This window comes from Orbicella franksi, chromosome 1, assembly GCF_964199315.1.
Source record: "Orbicella franksi chromosome 1, jaOrbFran1.1, whole genome shotgun sequence".
Classification (NCBI taxonomy): Eukaryota; Metazoa; Cnidaria; class Anthozoa; order Scleractinia; family Merulinidae; genus Orbicella; species Orbicella franksi.
In genome coordinates, this window is record NC_138145.1 from 22,816,787 (window position 1) to 22,833,931 (window position 17,145).

The 17,145-nt window shown below is 39.7% G+C and overlaps 1 protein-coding gene across 2 annotated transcripts; it reads right to left on the reverse strand.

The window, feature by feature from the left end:
• Positions 1-1,826: 1,826 nt before the first annotated feature.
• LOC145478500 (mucosa-associated lymphoid tissue lymphoma translocation protein 1-like) lies at positions 1,827-15,400 on the reverse strand. 2 transcript variants are annotated; one of them, XM_081456555.1, is made up of 13 exons: positions 15,116-15,400; positions 13,917-14,251; positions 12,020-12,310; positions 10,920-11,195; positions 10,218-10,280; positions 9,697-9,821; positions 8,628-8,890; positions 7,492-7,578; positions 6,728-6,858; positions 6,204-6,365; positions 5,202-5,353; positions 3,978-4,076; positions 1,827-3,139 (listed from the first exon to the last, which is right to left on the reverse strand). In XM_081456555.1, exons 2-13 carry the CDS (start codon positions 14,233-14,235, stop codon positions 3,020-3,022), a joined length of 2,088 nt encoding a protein of 695 aa, XP_081312681.1. In that variant the 5' UTR covers positions 14,236-14,251; positions 15,116-15,400; the 3' UTR covers positions 1,827-3,019. The 2 variants fall into 2 exon arrangements, with proteins under 2 accessions (XP_081312681.1, XP_081312671.1); XM_081456545.1 differs by having other exon boundaries at positions 12,020-12,313; positions 15,116-15,399.
• Positions 15,401-17,145: the final 1,745 nt, after the last annotated feature.

A 17,145-nucleotide genomic window follows, 5' to 3' on the forward strand; every position in this document is an offset into this window, starting at 1 on the left:
CCGTGATTGCTTGTAACTGATGTGTCACAGAAAATCACTTCACAAAAGCTTTGCCTTTCGAGGAATCTTGGACTGGCTAACTGTCCCTCCTAACTTGCAAGTCAGATGATATAGTATTGAGGGGCACCGTTTAGTGAGAGTTGGCGCGTCTTTGAGTCAATCCAGGATGTCACAAAAGCGCTGTAAAATGTCGGTTGACAGTGTAATGATCCACGTGTACGCGTCTTTTCTCAACCAAGACTGTCGCAAACATTGGTTTGATAAAAAAAAAAAAAGATTAATTAGCTGCTTTGCATCTTCAACAGACATATCTAGTCTGTGTGATAGAAAGGCTTGTACTGCTTTGAATCATGTAATCTCTATGTCAAAACTTTGCTTGTCGACACTCTTTTCAATACTGAAGACATCTTGGCTGACTGGCTGAGAAAGATTTAAAGAACATGCTAAGAGCAATCGCGGGAGAGCTGAAACTATGATTTTACTTCGCTAAGATCTTGAGCACAGTAGTTCATTTTCTCCTTTCGTTTCTTGTTTTCGTACCAGGGTCAAAATCCTGTACTTCTCCACTCATTTGCAACCATCAATATGTAATATTTGAAATCTCTTATATCTCAAATTCTACTCGGTTCAACATAGGTAAAAATTCTTGAAGGTACACTTGCCATAGTAACAATATGAATTTTAATCGCGGGCAAGCCATAGGTAGTTTAGCAAGCCATAGGTAGCCATAGGTATTAAGGCAAGCCATAGGTAGTTTGATCTGAAATAACCCCTCATGGTCTTTCAAAGGTCTTGCAATCACATATCATTGCATGTTTTCTCTCGCAGTCTCCTTTCATCTTGTAAATAGTTCTAAGCCACACTCAACAATCATGCACATGTAAATAATCTCATTAATTTCATACTCGTTTTATGCATCAGTCAGTTCCAGCAGTGACCATCCCCCACCCCGGGCAACCGCGGGGCATTTGCTCACGTTGTCAGTCCTGGGGGTGGGGCATCCGCAATTTTATCGCGGCCCGGAGGCTGGGCATTTGAGTACCCCGGGGCGAACCCCGGGCATTCGACACACGTGTTTTGGAAAGTGCCATGGATGAGTTCATCGGGAATGACGGGGCGTTTGTCGTACAATGGCTTGTCCGTCAGGGACTAGAGAAACTTGCAGATGTTTTTAAAGGTATGTTTTCTCAATTTTAGATATTTCTTCATTACTTGTAAGCATATAAATATAAGCGACAGGGTGAACTATATTTTGTTTATCACAAAACAATCACTGACGTGAACAGGACTATTTCGCATTTCGCATTCAAAACTAGCCTAGCATTTTTAAATTCATGAAAGTGGAGTTAAAATAGTTAAGGTTGGCGAATTCAAATGATGCGATCTTCAAGACAGATCTTGCGAGTTTAAAATGCAATGCATCATCATTTAAAATGTCTTGATTCTTCACAGAAAAAGTAGCCTGCGAATACAGACGCCTATAATCGCTCGCGGCTGGGGGCACGTCCGCCGCAATCCCAGCTATCCTCTAGCAAACTGTTAAAAACAAATATAAAGAAACAAATATAATCAGAATCAACTAACACGTACTGTTGTCCTTAAAGTCTTACCGTTGCGTTAAAATACTGAACAGTTGACCGTGTTATTCACTGATTAATTAAAAAACTGCGGAGGTGTGGGAAGGCGACGATCCCGGGGGCGGGGCATTTGCCCTCTTTCTTCGTTCCCACCCTGGGACAGTTAGACAGCCCACCCCGGGGAATTTGCCCATTTTTTTGAAAAAAATGCTAACGCCCGGGGGTTAGCCCGGGGGGGGGGGGGATGGGCACTGCTGGAATTGACTGATACATTATCAATTGTAAATAGTTTTATTAATGTTATTTATTTATAGTGTCCCCATTTAGTGGTTATTTACTCCTATTTTAGTTTGACACTTAAATAAAGGTATTCATTCATTCATCCATCTTGAAATTGGAAATTTCGCGTTCTTGTGAAAAAAGGGTGTAGTGTACAAGCAATCACTGGCGACCCACTAGTTTACATTGTGGCCGTTAAATCAGTAAACAAGCAAACTTTGTAAATAAACAGAAACACTTCTAAAAGACATCCAAAGTTCATTTTAATTCGCAGAAGAAATGCAAAGTTGTGACGTCATACGTCTCTTAATTATATCTCTGTTACTACGGGCACCGTGATTGCTCAATTTAGCGGGCCGTATTCTACCTTACGACCCACTAAAATTTGAAGCTGCTTTGTCGACAAAATGTCTCCTGATTTATGGCCAAGTTCATGGCAAACAAACATGTAAAACGGTCCTTGTTTGTTAAAATTTTGAGGACATGTATCAACGTCATGTGCCAACGACTTATCATCATTTCGAATTCGTCTTTTCCCCATCTTTTTCTCCCTTATGTTTTTCCTCTTTGATTTATGGCCCTCGTGCTTTGCGCTTGGCCTGTAAATCAAACGCTGTGCGGTCCACAAATCTAAACGGAAAAAAACTTGGTCCTAACTTACGGTGCAGAGCTCACACTCGGTCAGTAAGGCCTGGTTCACACTAGCGACATAAAGACATAAACATAACGACATAAGAAGGACGTTATGTCGTTACGTTTGCAGTGTGAACATCCTGACATAATGCCATAATAGCAACATAGCAACATAAGAAAACAAAACTGATCTTTTCCTTACGCTTTTATGTCCATGTTCACACTGCGACATAACCTACTTCGTCGCTATGTCATTATACATCGTTATGTCACTAGTGTGAACCAAGCCTAACAGATATATATCACGCACCGTATTTTTTGGTTCCTTATTTATCCTATATATTTACAGTGTTGAAGTGATTTTAAACCCCTCAATTCCCTTTACAATATAAGACAGTATAATACATTATCAAGCTGTATGGAGGCAATTAGAATAATTACTATTCGGCTGGAGTTCAATTTCCTTAATAAATAAAAGTACAAGAAGCAATTCCGTATTTATTTTGTTCAACGTCATTCCATGCGATCTTTCACCAGTGCGTTACCAGCTTGGCATAAAGAGGTTTTTCTTCCATTCTGTAACTAACCAACTTCTGTTGCCTATCAGAGTTCAGTGTGTACATGAATTTCAGCTGAAAGACTAACGGTTCCTAAAGAGAGAAAACGATAAAAATGAAAATAACAACACGGTGAGGAGGGGAAGTATTAAAGGTTTAGGGGAACATTGGTAAAGGTAAACTGTAGTTGACAATTAAGTGAAGAATTTGAGTGGGAGTCTAATTAAGACTATAAAATTTCCGGCAGCATCTTCGTAATCCCTCGGGTATTTACCAGAAATCTCCGGCCTTAATTAGTCAAAAGATCAAAGAGATGGACCATTACAATTTTGATAGAGAGTTAGGCATTCCCCAAAAGGAATATTCTTGCAGGAAGAGAAAGTGAAAAGAAAAATCATGTAAAGCGAACCAAGCAAAGCTTAAGGGATTCTTGCCTGAAAGATTGTCAAACTCCCGCACCCCTTAGGTCCATCTCTAAGTGTACTTTGAACTGTGTTCGGGTATATTCAGAAGTTTTCGAATATCTTCGGAGAAATCGATGTCCATATAACGTTTCGTCAGCAGGGCGATGTATGGTGGGGGGTGGCGGGGGGGGGGGGGGGCTGCACCGTTTACAAGGTTCTTGGACAAACGAGACAACAGATCAAGAACACAAACAATGCCTGTGGTCCCACGAAAAGAGATGCAGATTAACAAGAAGGAATCAAAACAGAGGATTAAAAGTGGTGCAGGTCAACCGAATGCGTGTCTCAAAAAGTTGATGCGTGTATCGTATTTCAGGGGACACGCGCGATATAATCGAAGGGAAGGAACCTCTCGCGCACACGTCCCCAAAAAGACAAGAGGGAAGACTGGGAGCGAGTCAGGGTAGAAAATATGTACGGATTAGATTTTCACCCGAATGAGCAAACTACGTTCCAAAATACTTTACCGTAAGTCGTTGAAGGTCTTTCACTTTCAATGTGGCTTCTGATGGTCCGCATTTTTTCCCGCTCATGTCACCTCGCTCAATCGAGCACCCACTGACAACCTGAGGATGACACAGAACACTTACTTATGACTGTATCTGCACACAGCGGCTTCACTCGAGGAATGTGCTGGCCTTAAATCGTGTTCTATTGGTATCAGTCATTTCTGGTTGGTTGGTTTGTTGATTGATTGGCTGGGTTTTATCTTGTTCTATTGGGGAAAAACCGCTTTCGTTTGGTTTGGTTGAGCAACTTTTTCGACCTCAAACCAGGTTGAAACGGTTGAAAAAGCACTGGCTGTGTTTTCTATTCGCAGGAGTTACCGCGTTTCAACCGAAAACGGTTGGAAAAATGTTCTATTGAGAAACGTCAACCGTATCAACCCAAACAAGTTGCGGTTGAAACGGTCGATCCCAAAAGAACACGATCTTAGTCAAAATCCGCTATTTTAGTCTCCCCAGTTAGTAGAGCATTTGTGCTCAGCTATTAAGACTGAGACTTAAATAAAGTTGTCATTCATTCAGTCATTCATTCAATCAATCAATCAATCATCCGTCCGTCCGTCCGTCCATTCATTCATTCATTCATTCATTCATTCATTCACTCATTTACCAAGGAAAGTAACTCGCAGTTTTCATGGAAATGTTGATATGTAAATGACGCACATGGTGATGTAAAGCCCACAAGACAATCCACGTGACAACGCGAGCTATATTTGATTGGATATTAAAGTATGTCACGGATAACGTATGCTGAAAATGTTTAGATGAAAGCTTTCACCGTCCATCTAGCTTGTTCCAGCGTTCGGTTAGTTGCGCAAAAACAGCGAGGGGAAAATGAGGGGGAGGGGTACGTGGAAAAAAAGCGAAAGAACGCCTGTGACCATTTTTAACAACGCTTGCCTCGATGTTCCAACTACCCGAACACAATCTGTCTCAGTCTTCCACAATCTAAACCACCCCTGTTTCCTTCTTGTTAAAATTACTTTCGTGATTTTCGACGTTAGGCAGGTATCATTTACCAGTCTCAATAAAGATTTAAAGGCAATTTAGTACCAGCGGAAAAAAAAATTGACTTGAATTATTTCGTCCGGGCTCCTTGAAAAATCTAGACAGTTGCGGGGTATTGGCCAAAATGACATGACGTGCCATATGTTCTTGTCAAACAGTCCAAAGCATTATACTCACATCCCCCATGTCAAACATGACTGTTAAGTCTAAGTGCTCCTCTCCCAGCGCTCGTGCATTCACTATAAGGACATTTGATGTTTCAGCGTTGAAATTCAACTCTATCCTCACTCTGCCGTCTTGAAAGACAGTCACCGGCACATTCGGAATTTCTGGCAGGAAAGGAAGAAAACAACAAAGAAAATATCTCGACTTTCAGTCATGAAACATTAAAAGAAATGTTACTTTGCTTTAGTGAAAGAAGCCATTATCCTCACTACATGCTTTCGGAAACCTAAAAGGCCTGACTTAAATGAGAGAATTGGAAAAGGACGGACGGTAGCTTGCCTAGTAGGCGTATTGTAAAACAGTCACCCTCTTTCCTTCTCTAACTAATCAAAGAAAAGATGTTTTTTGTTTGAAAAAAATCAGGAGCAAAAACAAGACAATCGTAATTTGGTTTACCCGCGTTTTCCCGCGCTTAGCACGGGCCGCACGTTTTTCTTTTGGTTCTGAATTTGCGCTGGTTATGATTGGCCAGACGTGATAAAACGCCAGTTTCAACTGAGTGTCGTGAAACCAAAACCAAAGTAATCACTCTGGCCAATCACAAAGGACACAAACAATCCAATGAACCAATCAAACCTCCAGGTAAGCAAATACATGAAGCAAAGCGCGGGAAAACGTGTGCGAGCGAGTCAGTATTGGTTTTAGTTTTACTTGTGACTGGATGACAAGGTGACGCGAGTTTTTTTAAGCCAATTGCGTAGCGTAGTAATGCAAACCAACGCAAAAGTTACATTCGACATTCAAGCGAAAACTGCTCTAAAAACTTTGCTTTTGGTTTCACGAGAGTCATTAGGGAGTGACTAGTTTCTAAAGAAACTGTTGCACTGCGTCAGCGTGCGAGTAAAAGACTAATTAGTTGATTATCAACTGGAAGTTGAGGCTATGGCGGTCAATATTAAAACCTTTGTAAACTTCAAGTTGATAAGCAACTAGGTGCTCTCATTTTCAGCTTACCATGAGCAGTTTGCCATCTTGCAGTTGCTTCTACGGCAGAAGGATTCATTGAACTGCTATTCACTGGGCTCCAAAGACTCATGGGTTTGACTAAAGTGGTTATTCTATTTACAACTTGCTTTTGATCTGTGTAAGGGTCTTTCAGATTCTCTTCGTGTATTCCTGAAAACGTCGATAATTGAAGAATAGTACCGGTTACAAAATTACCAGAAGCAGATTTTCACACCAATTTCTTTCAGATTTTGCCACGAGTCAAAACGATTTGGATAAGCAACCTTTGGAAATTCCCCTTTCCCATGTTTTTTTTGGAAATTTTCATGTCGAAAGCCTCCGTTAGCCTAGGACTCACCTTCGGAAATCGACATCGATCATAAAACTTCGGAACAACCTTCCAAAAAGTACGGTGATAGACATCAATCTTTGATGTCATGGAAAAGTAACGAGTATATTTTTTTTAATTGCACTGCTCTCGTCCAGTCAGCATCAAGTAAAATACAGTTTACGGCAATTACTAAATAACTCACCGCGACTAACTTCTAGCAGAACTTCTTCGATGGATTTGTTTCTGTGTTCATCTGTGATATTCTTAAGAAGGTGTTTGGCAAAGAAACCATTCTTCTCCTGTTCACACTCAAAGACACTCGATTGAGGGCAACTGGAAAAAAAGAAAAAGGAAATGCGTTAAAAAAATCGTCAATTTAATGTTTGTTATGACATTTACTTTAGAAAAGTACACTAAAATCTAGGAATAAACTCTCACTAGACTCGCTACAAAAGCGAGGAGACTGGACCGGAGCAGCAAGTTTGCAGGACGGTAGATTAGAGTCTCTGTTTTAGAAAACAGCACTTATTTTCTGGAGAACTTTGCTTTCCATTTCCGTTCCTTGTGATAAACTGGAACGTTGGAAACGAACAGAAAACACCATGTCACACACGCAAAATTAAGACAGACCTTTTAAAAATTAACAGCAAGTTTTCCTCTGACTGACAAAAGTCATACAAGCAGTTCTAGAAAAGACAGGATGGCGTATTGTCTCGATGTTTAGCCACATAGGGGCATAAAGTGAATCACCGACGAAACTACAAAACCTCGATTAAACTGGCCGAGAAAGCTGACGTTTAGAGAGTTGGTCGTTTGTCCGACAAAACACATGTAAAACTTCAGTTTTGGAAATTTGCTACTAAAGTCACTCAAAGTAATTTCAACTCTAGAATGCTCGCTTGGTATTGGTGCGCACTGTTTATTACAAATACTATGCATTTAAAAATTAAGGAACTACCAGCTTACCAGCCAAACGCCACCACGATATTAGGTTCTTTGATATCTTGTAAATCACCACCCAATAACGGACTGCCGTGCACTTCATGATCAGGTCTAAAGGAGGAAAAGAGGAAAAAAGAAACAACAAATTGAAAGTCAATTTAGGCAGGTTGGCCCTCCTTCTTCTTCCACCAACAGTTATTCAACCGGGGGGGTGGGAGACAGAGGAAAGATAACACTGGCGAAGAGTTACCTGACTACGATGAATTCTTCGGGTTATGAAATTGGCGATTTCGGTATTTTGGAAGGTCAGTAGACTTCGCCCTTATGTGCTTGACTTTCAGGTTAGAGATCAATGCCATTTATGATCTTTTTAAAAACATGGAGCATGTCATGAAAGTTCCAATTTAATTGTGTGACAGTTTATCCTATTTTTAAGTCGCGTGATTCAGGGAATCTAGGAATAATAGAAATCGGAAGCACGTGCTTGACAGTCTCAATTAGTTCAGTCGATGATTACCAGTTAATTAGCACCAGATTGTAAACGCGTTCCATCTTATCAACAAAACATGTAAGCTTGCGTGTCAGGTAATATTCCGTGATCAAATGCAAAGAAACTGTTTAGAAAATGTTGTAAGCCAATCAAATTTGGTTTCGCTAAGTTTTAAGGAGTGCCGTGTGTTGAGTCTTTTTAGTACAAGTACACAGTCAGAGCGAGAGAGGAAACCGAACCTTGTGATCTTAAAATAAACTTGTGAAGTTTGCGAAGAACGGCCTGCTGAGTCTTGGCATTCGCAACAGAGCATTTTGGGCTGAGGAAAAAGTTCAGTTACTATGTGATATTTATTATCTGTCTTTTTCAGCGTAAGTACCCACCCCTCCCTCTCAAAAAGCTTAAAGGAGCTACGTCACGGTTTGCGCATATTGAAAAGTTTAGCCTCAATTTTTCAAATTCGTCGTTTGTAATCCGTGTTAATAATCTTCTTCATCCTTAGCCATCCTTGTTCCTTTATGGTTTATCATCACCTCTTTGGTGTTTTTTTTTTATCTTATTAAACTGTTATTTTCAGGTTTCCTACCATTTAAAGGTAATTTTGTATGTGGCCAAAATAACTCAAAATATCGTGACTGAGCTCCTTTAAGCCGCTCATTATTTCACCTACTCTGTTCTGCAGCAATCCAGTAAGACAACATTCAACTTTGCCTCAGTCGCCTGCATAGCACTAAGCACTTCAGCTGAAGCCAAGTTCTCGTTGCGAAGATACGAATCTGTTGCATCGATTGGCATCAGATAACTACGTCCACCTCGCTCAAAACCATGGCCAGCAAAATAGAACACAGCATAAGTGTCTTTGACCAGAAGTTTACAAAACTCCACCAGGGCTTCTCGCATTTCTGCCAAGGTCAGGTTGACCAGTGAAACTACCTGAAATGTTGAAATAATGGTGGATAAAGCATCATTATGGACAAATATAACTAGATTCCGAAGCCCAATCCCAAAGCGTGCAGTCATATGACCAAAGAAAGGACATAATTTCTTAGAGTTAGGCGTCTCCACAAGTCCAATACCACGAGTCCGAGACAACAAGTGCAGAGTTTATTTTTGCTCAAAAGGTTAGTGAGTGTACATCTATTTCCTGAAGGGGGGCTTGTTAATGGAAGGAATGATGCATTTACAAAAAAACCAAATCCTACAGAACATGTAGATTAGCGGGATACAGCGCAAACGCGATACATGAGTGCGGAGCACAACCGCGCTTCCCGCATGTGTTCGAGCTCTGCGCTCGTGTATCGCGTTTTGCGTTCTGCCCCGCAAATTCCCCTGTTCTGCAAAATAGGGCGAAGTTATGTTTGAAAGGGATTGCAAGCCTAAAAAATTTTACGATGCATAAGAATATCGTGCAGCAAAATTCCTGGGAAGCACATTGATGTAAAACACAAATCCTCTACATGCAATGGCAATTAAAAATTGCCCTGTACTACATGTAAGTGTCAACTGGAAGAAGGTATGTTCAAGGGCTTACATTTCGGGAAGGGTCTTATTACTGCTTTTGAGATTTGGGGGCATTCTCCTCATGGGGAGAAGGGGAATAGTATTGTGCAAGTCACCTCTGAAAGCCTCGCCAGCGAGAAGGCTTTTCAAATGGAAAGAAGAAAGGAAACAAGGTTTAACATGCTGTCTCAGAAATTTTAACAACAAACAAAGTTGTTTCATGCTGTTCAACAACTTACATTAAAACCCATGTTGACCAGCCTGCCAGTTAAGTCACAAGCATCATTGATTGGATGGAAGAGCCTTCCAAGCTGCTGGAAATGGTAATCTTTATTTCCAATCAACAGGGCCACTTTATTTGCAACTTAGAGGAAAGGCAACATCAACAGGTTTAAACAACACGCAAACAAACCATGTGCAGTTCCAGAAAGCTATAACCCCCACCCCCCACCACAGGAGGGAATTTCCTGGGGGTGGGGTAGGGGGGTCTGTAGGATCAAAAAAAATAAAGAAATGTATGAAGCTTAATTGGAATATCCAGAGGGGTGGGGGTAGGGGGTCTTAGAAAAAACACCTTCTGTGGGAGAGGTAAGGATATTTTCTGTAATGACACAATGGGCAGACACCAAAAGAGACAACAAAATAGAATGTTTGTAATTATTTTGGAGCAAAGTTACTGTCAGGTGTTGTATAACAAAAAATTGTTATTTACACATTTCCCTTGCCATGTGAAGACACAACAAGTAAACATTTTAAATACCTCTCTCACTGTCACTGGAATCACTGTCAGTAGGGCCACTTCCCCCTCTTCTTACAGGTAAATCTAAAAATGGCACAAAAGATAAACAGGACAAAACTATAATAATTATTGCAACTTGCACATCAAATTACTGTCCGAAAGAAAAATGCCAAGGGACAGTTTTTTAAAATTTCTTTAACTTAAGATGGCTCAAAACAGTTTCCAACACTTAGATTTTGATGGGTTGTTATAACTACTCTTTATCACTTGATGCTACAATCATGGTATCAAAAAACTGCCCAATTATTGGTGAAGAGGTTGTTATCATTTTCGTGACACAATGGCTTACCATAGCAACAATATGACCTCCTAAAAACACCCTAAATTACGGCTTTAGGGGCTTATAATTCAAGAACAGCACGGTGAAATTTTTTTTATATTATAACTTTGATAAACATGATAAGACGCAACTTTTGGCAAAGTTTAAACAAATTATGTAGGTAGGGTTCTGAGCCACCTTAAATTTTCGAAGATTTAGTGACTAGTCTAGCAGAAGGATGCAAACTGCAACTGTACAGGGTCCAGTATATATAAGGCAAGGAATGCAGAGTCCAATTATTGCTGCATGATGCCAACACTAAAAGAAAGTTTTACAGAATACCCCTTTCCCCAGAGGGAGAATCTGAGACTCTTTTAAAGTGCAATAATACTGTTCTGCATTACCTCCTCCATGTCTGGCAACAATCACTTGAGTAGATTGGGACAAGGTTTCCCCAGCAGAGTTGTACACTTTACAAAAATATAAACCTTGATCTTCTGTGGAAGCTGCACTTCTTGTAAACACTCTATTTGTGGCCTCTTGGATGGGTGTGTTGTTATGATACCACTGAAAGCTTGGAGCTGGCCTTCCAACACCATCACAGTACAACCTTAACTGTGAACCTTGAAGTACATGTACAGGAACTCTGTGATCTGGTTGACTTGTGATGACTGGTAAATCTACAAAACAAAATACTTATTTGAGTTTTTAAACATACAGAAATGTTGAAAGGCTAACTAGTCAATGCCATCATTTTTATCAAGTCATTTTTTAAAGACATGCAATTAATTAAACATAATTTTATCAAAGCATACTCAGGCAATTCTAAAACAAAATTTCATGCAGTAAGGTGAAAACATCTCATCGAGAGTATAGTGCATCTTCAAGTAAAAAGCCAGTATAGCAGGCAACCGTGTGTTAATGGTTGAGATGCATGTTGTAGTGGTCTGTAGGAGTGAGAAGATGAGCATGGCGAAGAGGGATGTCAGAGCTTTTCTTTTTTCCTCACATGTCTCAGTCACCTGTACACGTCTGTTTGCTCTTGCCTGTCACTCCAACTTGCACCATAATTATTAGGACTGAAATGCCTGCATGCTATGCAGGCTGTCACATAACAAGGATTCATGGTTAAGATAAGGGATGAGCAGATTACTGCTTAGCAATGTTTATCAAGGTTATGTATCACCAATTAACTGCAGCTGCTTTCAGATGACCAACTAAGAATGAAGTAAAGCTCGGTCAATGACTTTAACCAGTGCACATGATCTGAAAGCACTAAAATTCATATGAAACCTTTGGAAAAAACTGTATGCTTTCCATGAGCTATTCAGAGATGATGAAAAGGGAAAACAAGTTAGAACAGGACTTGATATAAGTTAAAAAAGTCTAGTGTTTATATGAAAAATTGGGGAAGTCCACTTCCTGAAGGCACTTTTGTCTGCAGTTCATGAAACCACTGAAAATCAGTCTTATCAATCATGATCATACATATGTCTGTTCTTACCAAATTGTGAAGAACCATAGGCAGTGTAGTCTTCATTGATAATCACTTTGGCCCAACTGGTGAATGTGCAACCAGAAGAATCTGCTACTCGGCAAATGTAATATCCTTCATCACGTTCCCATACATTTTGAAGAGTTAATGTATTCCCTGTTTGTCCATGAAGTTTTACTCTTTTTTTAAACCATTGAAAGTGAAGTGGCTGTTGACCAGATGCTTCACAGTGTATACGGACATGCTGTCCATGTGTTCCATGTACTTCACTTTCAACATCTTGTGTGATTATTGGAGACCCTGCTATAGACACAAAATTTAAAAGAGCTTATAAGTACAGATGATCAGTTTGTCAGTCACAGATGGCTATGATGGTCAAATGTTTCCCAGATGGTTTTCTGTTTCTGAAAGAGAAACCTTTGGTTTCTAAGACTTGTCATCTCAATTTATGTGACTTAATTGTGATCTTAATTTATAGCTTATGATGTCCTTTCTCAAGCGCACCATCACTTCAGACCCTACACTCTGGGGGAAGGGGGGGGAGACTCCCATATGAAAAGGTCAGGGACGTTCGTCAACTCACTTAGGGGTATAAATCAAGGATTCTGGGCTCACTTAGGGTGTTTACAACAAAATGCCACTATCTTTAGCTGTCAAGGTATCTTTTAGGGTGCACTCAAAGAAAAAATAATAAAAAACACTCTTATTTACGTTTTTAGGCTTGATTTCTGCCAGTCTTTCGAGTGCGGTCTACTAGCGCAGACTCCTTTCCTGAAAAATGGCTGGTAATCGAGGCTATTACGATTTTAAGTGGTGTCTCTTAGGGTCTCTTAGGGGTCAAATAAAGCTCAAGCCACACCCACATTGGTATCCTTTAAGGGCTTAATTTAAATTTTCTGACAAGCATCCCTGACCTTTTCATATAGGAGTCCTTTCCTGGGCCTACAATATAACTGCAGAATGTCATTACAACTAACAAACAGTCATTTGCTTTCTGTTTTACCATTAATAGAAAATTGCTCTGAGTAATAATAATTATTAGTCAGAGCAGTTTAATTCTATTAGGACAGGTCTGCTGCACACAATGAACAAACAAAATGCGTAATTACACAGTAAAAAGAAACCTCTTGAGGCTAATGTGCAGCAATCGTTAGCACAAGGATTCTGCGATTATTTGGTATATTAGCTCAATTAAGCCATAACTGCTACCAACACCCTGGGGAGGGGACAGGGGTGCTCATTGTACCTTTTAGGGTGGTCAGCCTCAAAAGGTCCCACAGCAGGAGCTTCTGCAGTACCTTTTAGGGTATAATTTGAGCCAAAAAGTCAGTGTCATTTAATGTGTTGCTTCAAAATTGGTACCTCTTGGGTGTGAAAATAATTTCAAGCCACGCCGACAAAAAAGGGTCTTCGCACCTCTTAGGGGTTCTTTTGAAAATTTCCGATGAGCACCCCTGTCCCTTTTATACTGGTTACCAGTTCTAAGCAACACTTAATTTTTGCAGAAGTGCAGCGGCTCTCCTACGCTGCTATTGTTTTATTATTGTACATGCAAGCTGTTATTGTTTTAGGGCTCGGGCATTAATTCTGTTTCTTTTATTGTTCACTTAAAGGGCATCGAGCCATTAATGTGGGACCTTACAACAGCTGCTACATGACCCAATTTTTGTGGTGGTCACTCCATGTAAAGTTTCTGGAGAATACACCAAGATTTGTTACTTGACTATTTCTTTGTGTTTAAGTATCTAAGAGTGTTAGGTCTGACTATTGTAGGAATTATAGCCATGTGGGACTCTTTACATATCAAGTACGAAGACCTGCAAATAAATACACAATATGTATGGATAGAAAAGAATTCAAATCTAGGTAGCAACCTTGAGCAAATGAGATAAGTCTGCAAACATACTTAACAAATTTAATACTGCCTGCAGCTGCAGGTTAGGTCTCATTTGATTTAAAGAACTGATCCAGTTTATCAGAACTCCCACAGTTATTTTTCTTTCTCCCAAGTCATTCAGCAGTTTAAGGGTTGGACTTCCACCTGGTAACAGTGTTTCCATAGCAAAATATTTGGTGACAAAAGCCTCATCATACAAAGGCATGTATTGTCTTATGACATCTCTTATCAGCAATCTCCAGTTGGGTAGTTGATCTCCCTTGTCCAAAACTTCTGCTATTCTATTTTTGATGTCCTCAGACAAGTCATTGATAGATCTCCTATCCATTGAACGTCGATGGTTTCTATGCGAAAATCAATAATTTATTAATATTATTATTATCAATAAATTATCATTATTATTTAATGTCTAGATATATGCTGATGTATCTCACGCTGAGTAAAACAGACATGAACTTTCTACCTAATGAATGCAGTCAAGGGGAGTGGCATAAAAATGAGCTGCTAGAATTCAATGCTGGAGAACATTATGCTATGTGCTTGTGATCATCATCGTCTCCTCTTGATTTTGCAATCCTATTCTAGACTAGGCACCAAAAGCCCCTACCCTATCCCAGATTAGCTATTTCCAATGTAGAAACTTTATCATCATTGTAGTCCAACATATGCTAGCTAAAGCAATATCTTACAAAGTCACTTTCGATTTTCAATTTCTATTATAGAACCACTGGTAATATAGAACCCTGTTCTAGATTAAATTATTTGTACACTGGCCACTTTCCTGGTAACTTATACCTTATTCTAGACCAAAACTGTGTGATTTCTATACCCTGTCCCAGTCTAAACTGCCTGAAAACCATACCCTTCACAGTGGCACATACACATGTATATAGCTTATATATAGGAGAACCCCCTCCCCCAGGGGGTTTACACAACAGCGGGTTTGAAGTTAATATGAGGTAAAGTTTCACCAATAGTCTCTTTAACTTGAGCGAATTTCTTTTGGGACAATATATAACGGTCAGTTATTGAAAAATTTAAGCCCATATTGCGAACCTGGCAATTAACTTAACTTACCTTATTTTAAAAAAAGAGAAGCAAATATTAAACCCAGAAGCTCCTGTTTATTACTTGAAATTTTAGCTAGCTTAAGCTCTAAAAACTTATCTGTACAACAGAAGTTATAAAAAAAGAAGAACTGCACTCACCAGATTGTTACGGTGCAATTTTCCCGTCGACTCTTTAAATCAGTTCAGCACCACAAGGTCTAACTATTTTACATCGCTCTTTTTAATACTAGCTGGTTAATAAATAGCCCCGAAAAAAAACGTTTTGCTAGAGTAGAATATCTTACAGCGTTTGATAGGGCTTTCGATAAAGTAGAAGTTAATTTTAGAAGCATTACAGAAATGAGATGATCCGGACAATATTTCTCCCTATTTTCAAACGTGTTTCAGTTTCCCTTCCTTCTTCCCAATCTCCCGTCGTTATTGTGAGCCCACTGTACGTGGTTCATCAACTTCTCGAACTGAAAGTACGTTTTCAAAGAGCAGGATTTATCCAGGGAGCGTAGACAACGCTACTTAAACTGAAGGCGTTTCTCGTGTTTACATTTCACAAAATTTCACAAGATTTAGGACGTTGCAATAGTTTTTATGGCTTTATGTTACTTTGCGCGCCCCAAGCGCGCCACAGAGTAGCTCAAGGGGAACTGGGTACAACTTCCGGTATCTTTCCAGGAAGACTCGAAAAAGAAATCGATCAGCGAAGGGACTTTACCTTCACGTTCTATTTTCCTCAATGACTTTTGCATTTTCTTCTATATATATGAATCACGACAAAGTTCTCAATTTGTGAGGATTACTTTACTTTCATCATTTACCAGCAAAACATGTTCTAGAATCCTGCTGCCTGCTGAACATCAGAGCGTGGGAGTTGGATTTGATCGAGAACGGCTTACGTCTTCCTGTGCAAAAATTTCCCGCTTTAATTTGTAGTTTGGCATCGTTTCTACCTATCTTCTTACGGAACAACGTTTCAGCTTAGAGGTGCTTTTAAGGTGAGTTCTTGTAGTCTCAAGTGTGGATATTTAGCAATCGAATTTTGTATAAAGAACAAAACTAAGCCTACAATTGGATATTTTAAAGACATTATTTTGTAGTATTCCATTGATCGTGTGTGTAATATAGCTATTGTGGCAGGTAACTTCCATTGAGAATCTCACGATCGAAGTCCGATTGTTGAGTTTTTGTTTCAATCTTTTTTATTGATAACAGAAACTTTCTTCTTGCTTCAAAAGCAGCTCTTATCATCGCTTACTTATGATAGTAAGCGCCTGGAATCTTGTCTCTCTGTGGTTGGGGGGAGGGAGGGGGCACTTGGCATCAAAGTGGCAAAGCGCAAAGTTTTAAGTTTTATCCAGCGCTTAATCTTATGCATCAACGGAACACCGCGTATTAAAACTTAGTGGAGATGTATTTGTTTGTTTGGATATTGATTACTTGGGCATCCAGTGTTGAAAATCTGAAAAAGGTATTAGTGTTTGCAAAAAGACTGTCAATTACAAAACGTGGTGGCACGTGCTATTAAACTTCAGTACGTGCAGTTGGTGCAGAACAGAACGGAATCTATTGTACTGTTTTGTTAACACCTTAATTTGGTTTGATGATGTCATTTACACCCAATGAAACTTTTCACTTCCTTGAGATCACTTCACACTTAATTATATGCAAGGTCAACCTATATTTTTGGTAAAGAATTGAATTTGGCAAAAATTGTTAGAAAAGAATTTGGTAAAGATTGGTGGGACATCTCACTTAGTTATGGAGTTACCATCATCTATGGGTTTTCAACCAAAACCTGGGGATGTGACTATACTACTCTGGATAAGGGTCTGGGGAAATCAAATTGGTCAGTGACAGTTCAATCACCTCCGTGCATACCAAGGGTGGTTTGTGTCCTGTTCCCAGATTGCTAGTACTCGTCAAATTATTCAAACTCCACAGTCCAATCTGACAATTATATCAGAGGAAGAAATAGATGGACTATATACAGTGTTGCACATACAGGGGCAGATGAATAAATTGTCCCTTATTTTAGTTTTTCAAGATTGTCACCTGGAATGACTCTGGCTAGCCTGTGAACAGGCTCCTGTGTGGGATACTAGGATACTAGGTCTGGGATAAACTCAGTCAGCTAGCTAAGTGCAGTATTTAAGAGCAAGCAGCAGTAAGCGAGT

Bases quoted from the DNA above. Each gene is read 5' to 3' on its own strand.
- LOC145478500 (XM_081456545.1), bottom strand. From the start codon at position 14,235: ATGGATAGGAGATCTATCAATGACTTGTCTGAGGACATCAAAAATAGA. The intron at 12,314-13,916 runs GTATGTTTGCAG...TTGTGTCTATAG, and splicing joins GGCAGTATTAAATTTGTTAA to CAGGGTCTCCAATAATCACA. The intron at 6,366-6,727 runs GTGAGTTATTTA...CGACGTTTTCAG, and splicing joins TCTGCTAGAAGTTAGTCGCG to GAATACACGAAGAGAATCTG.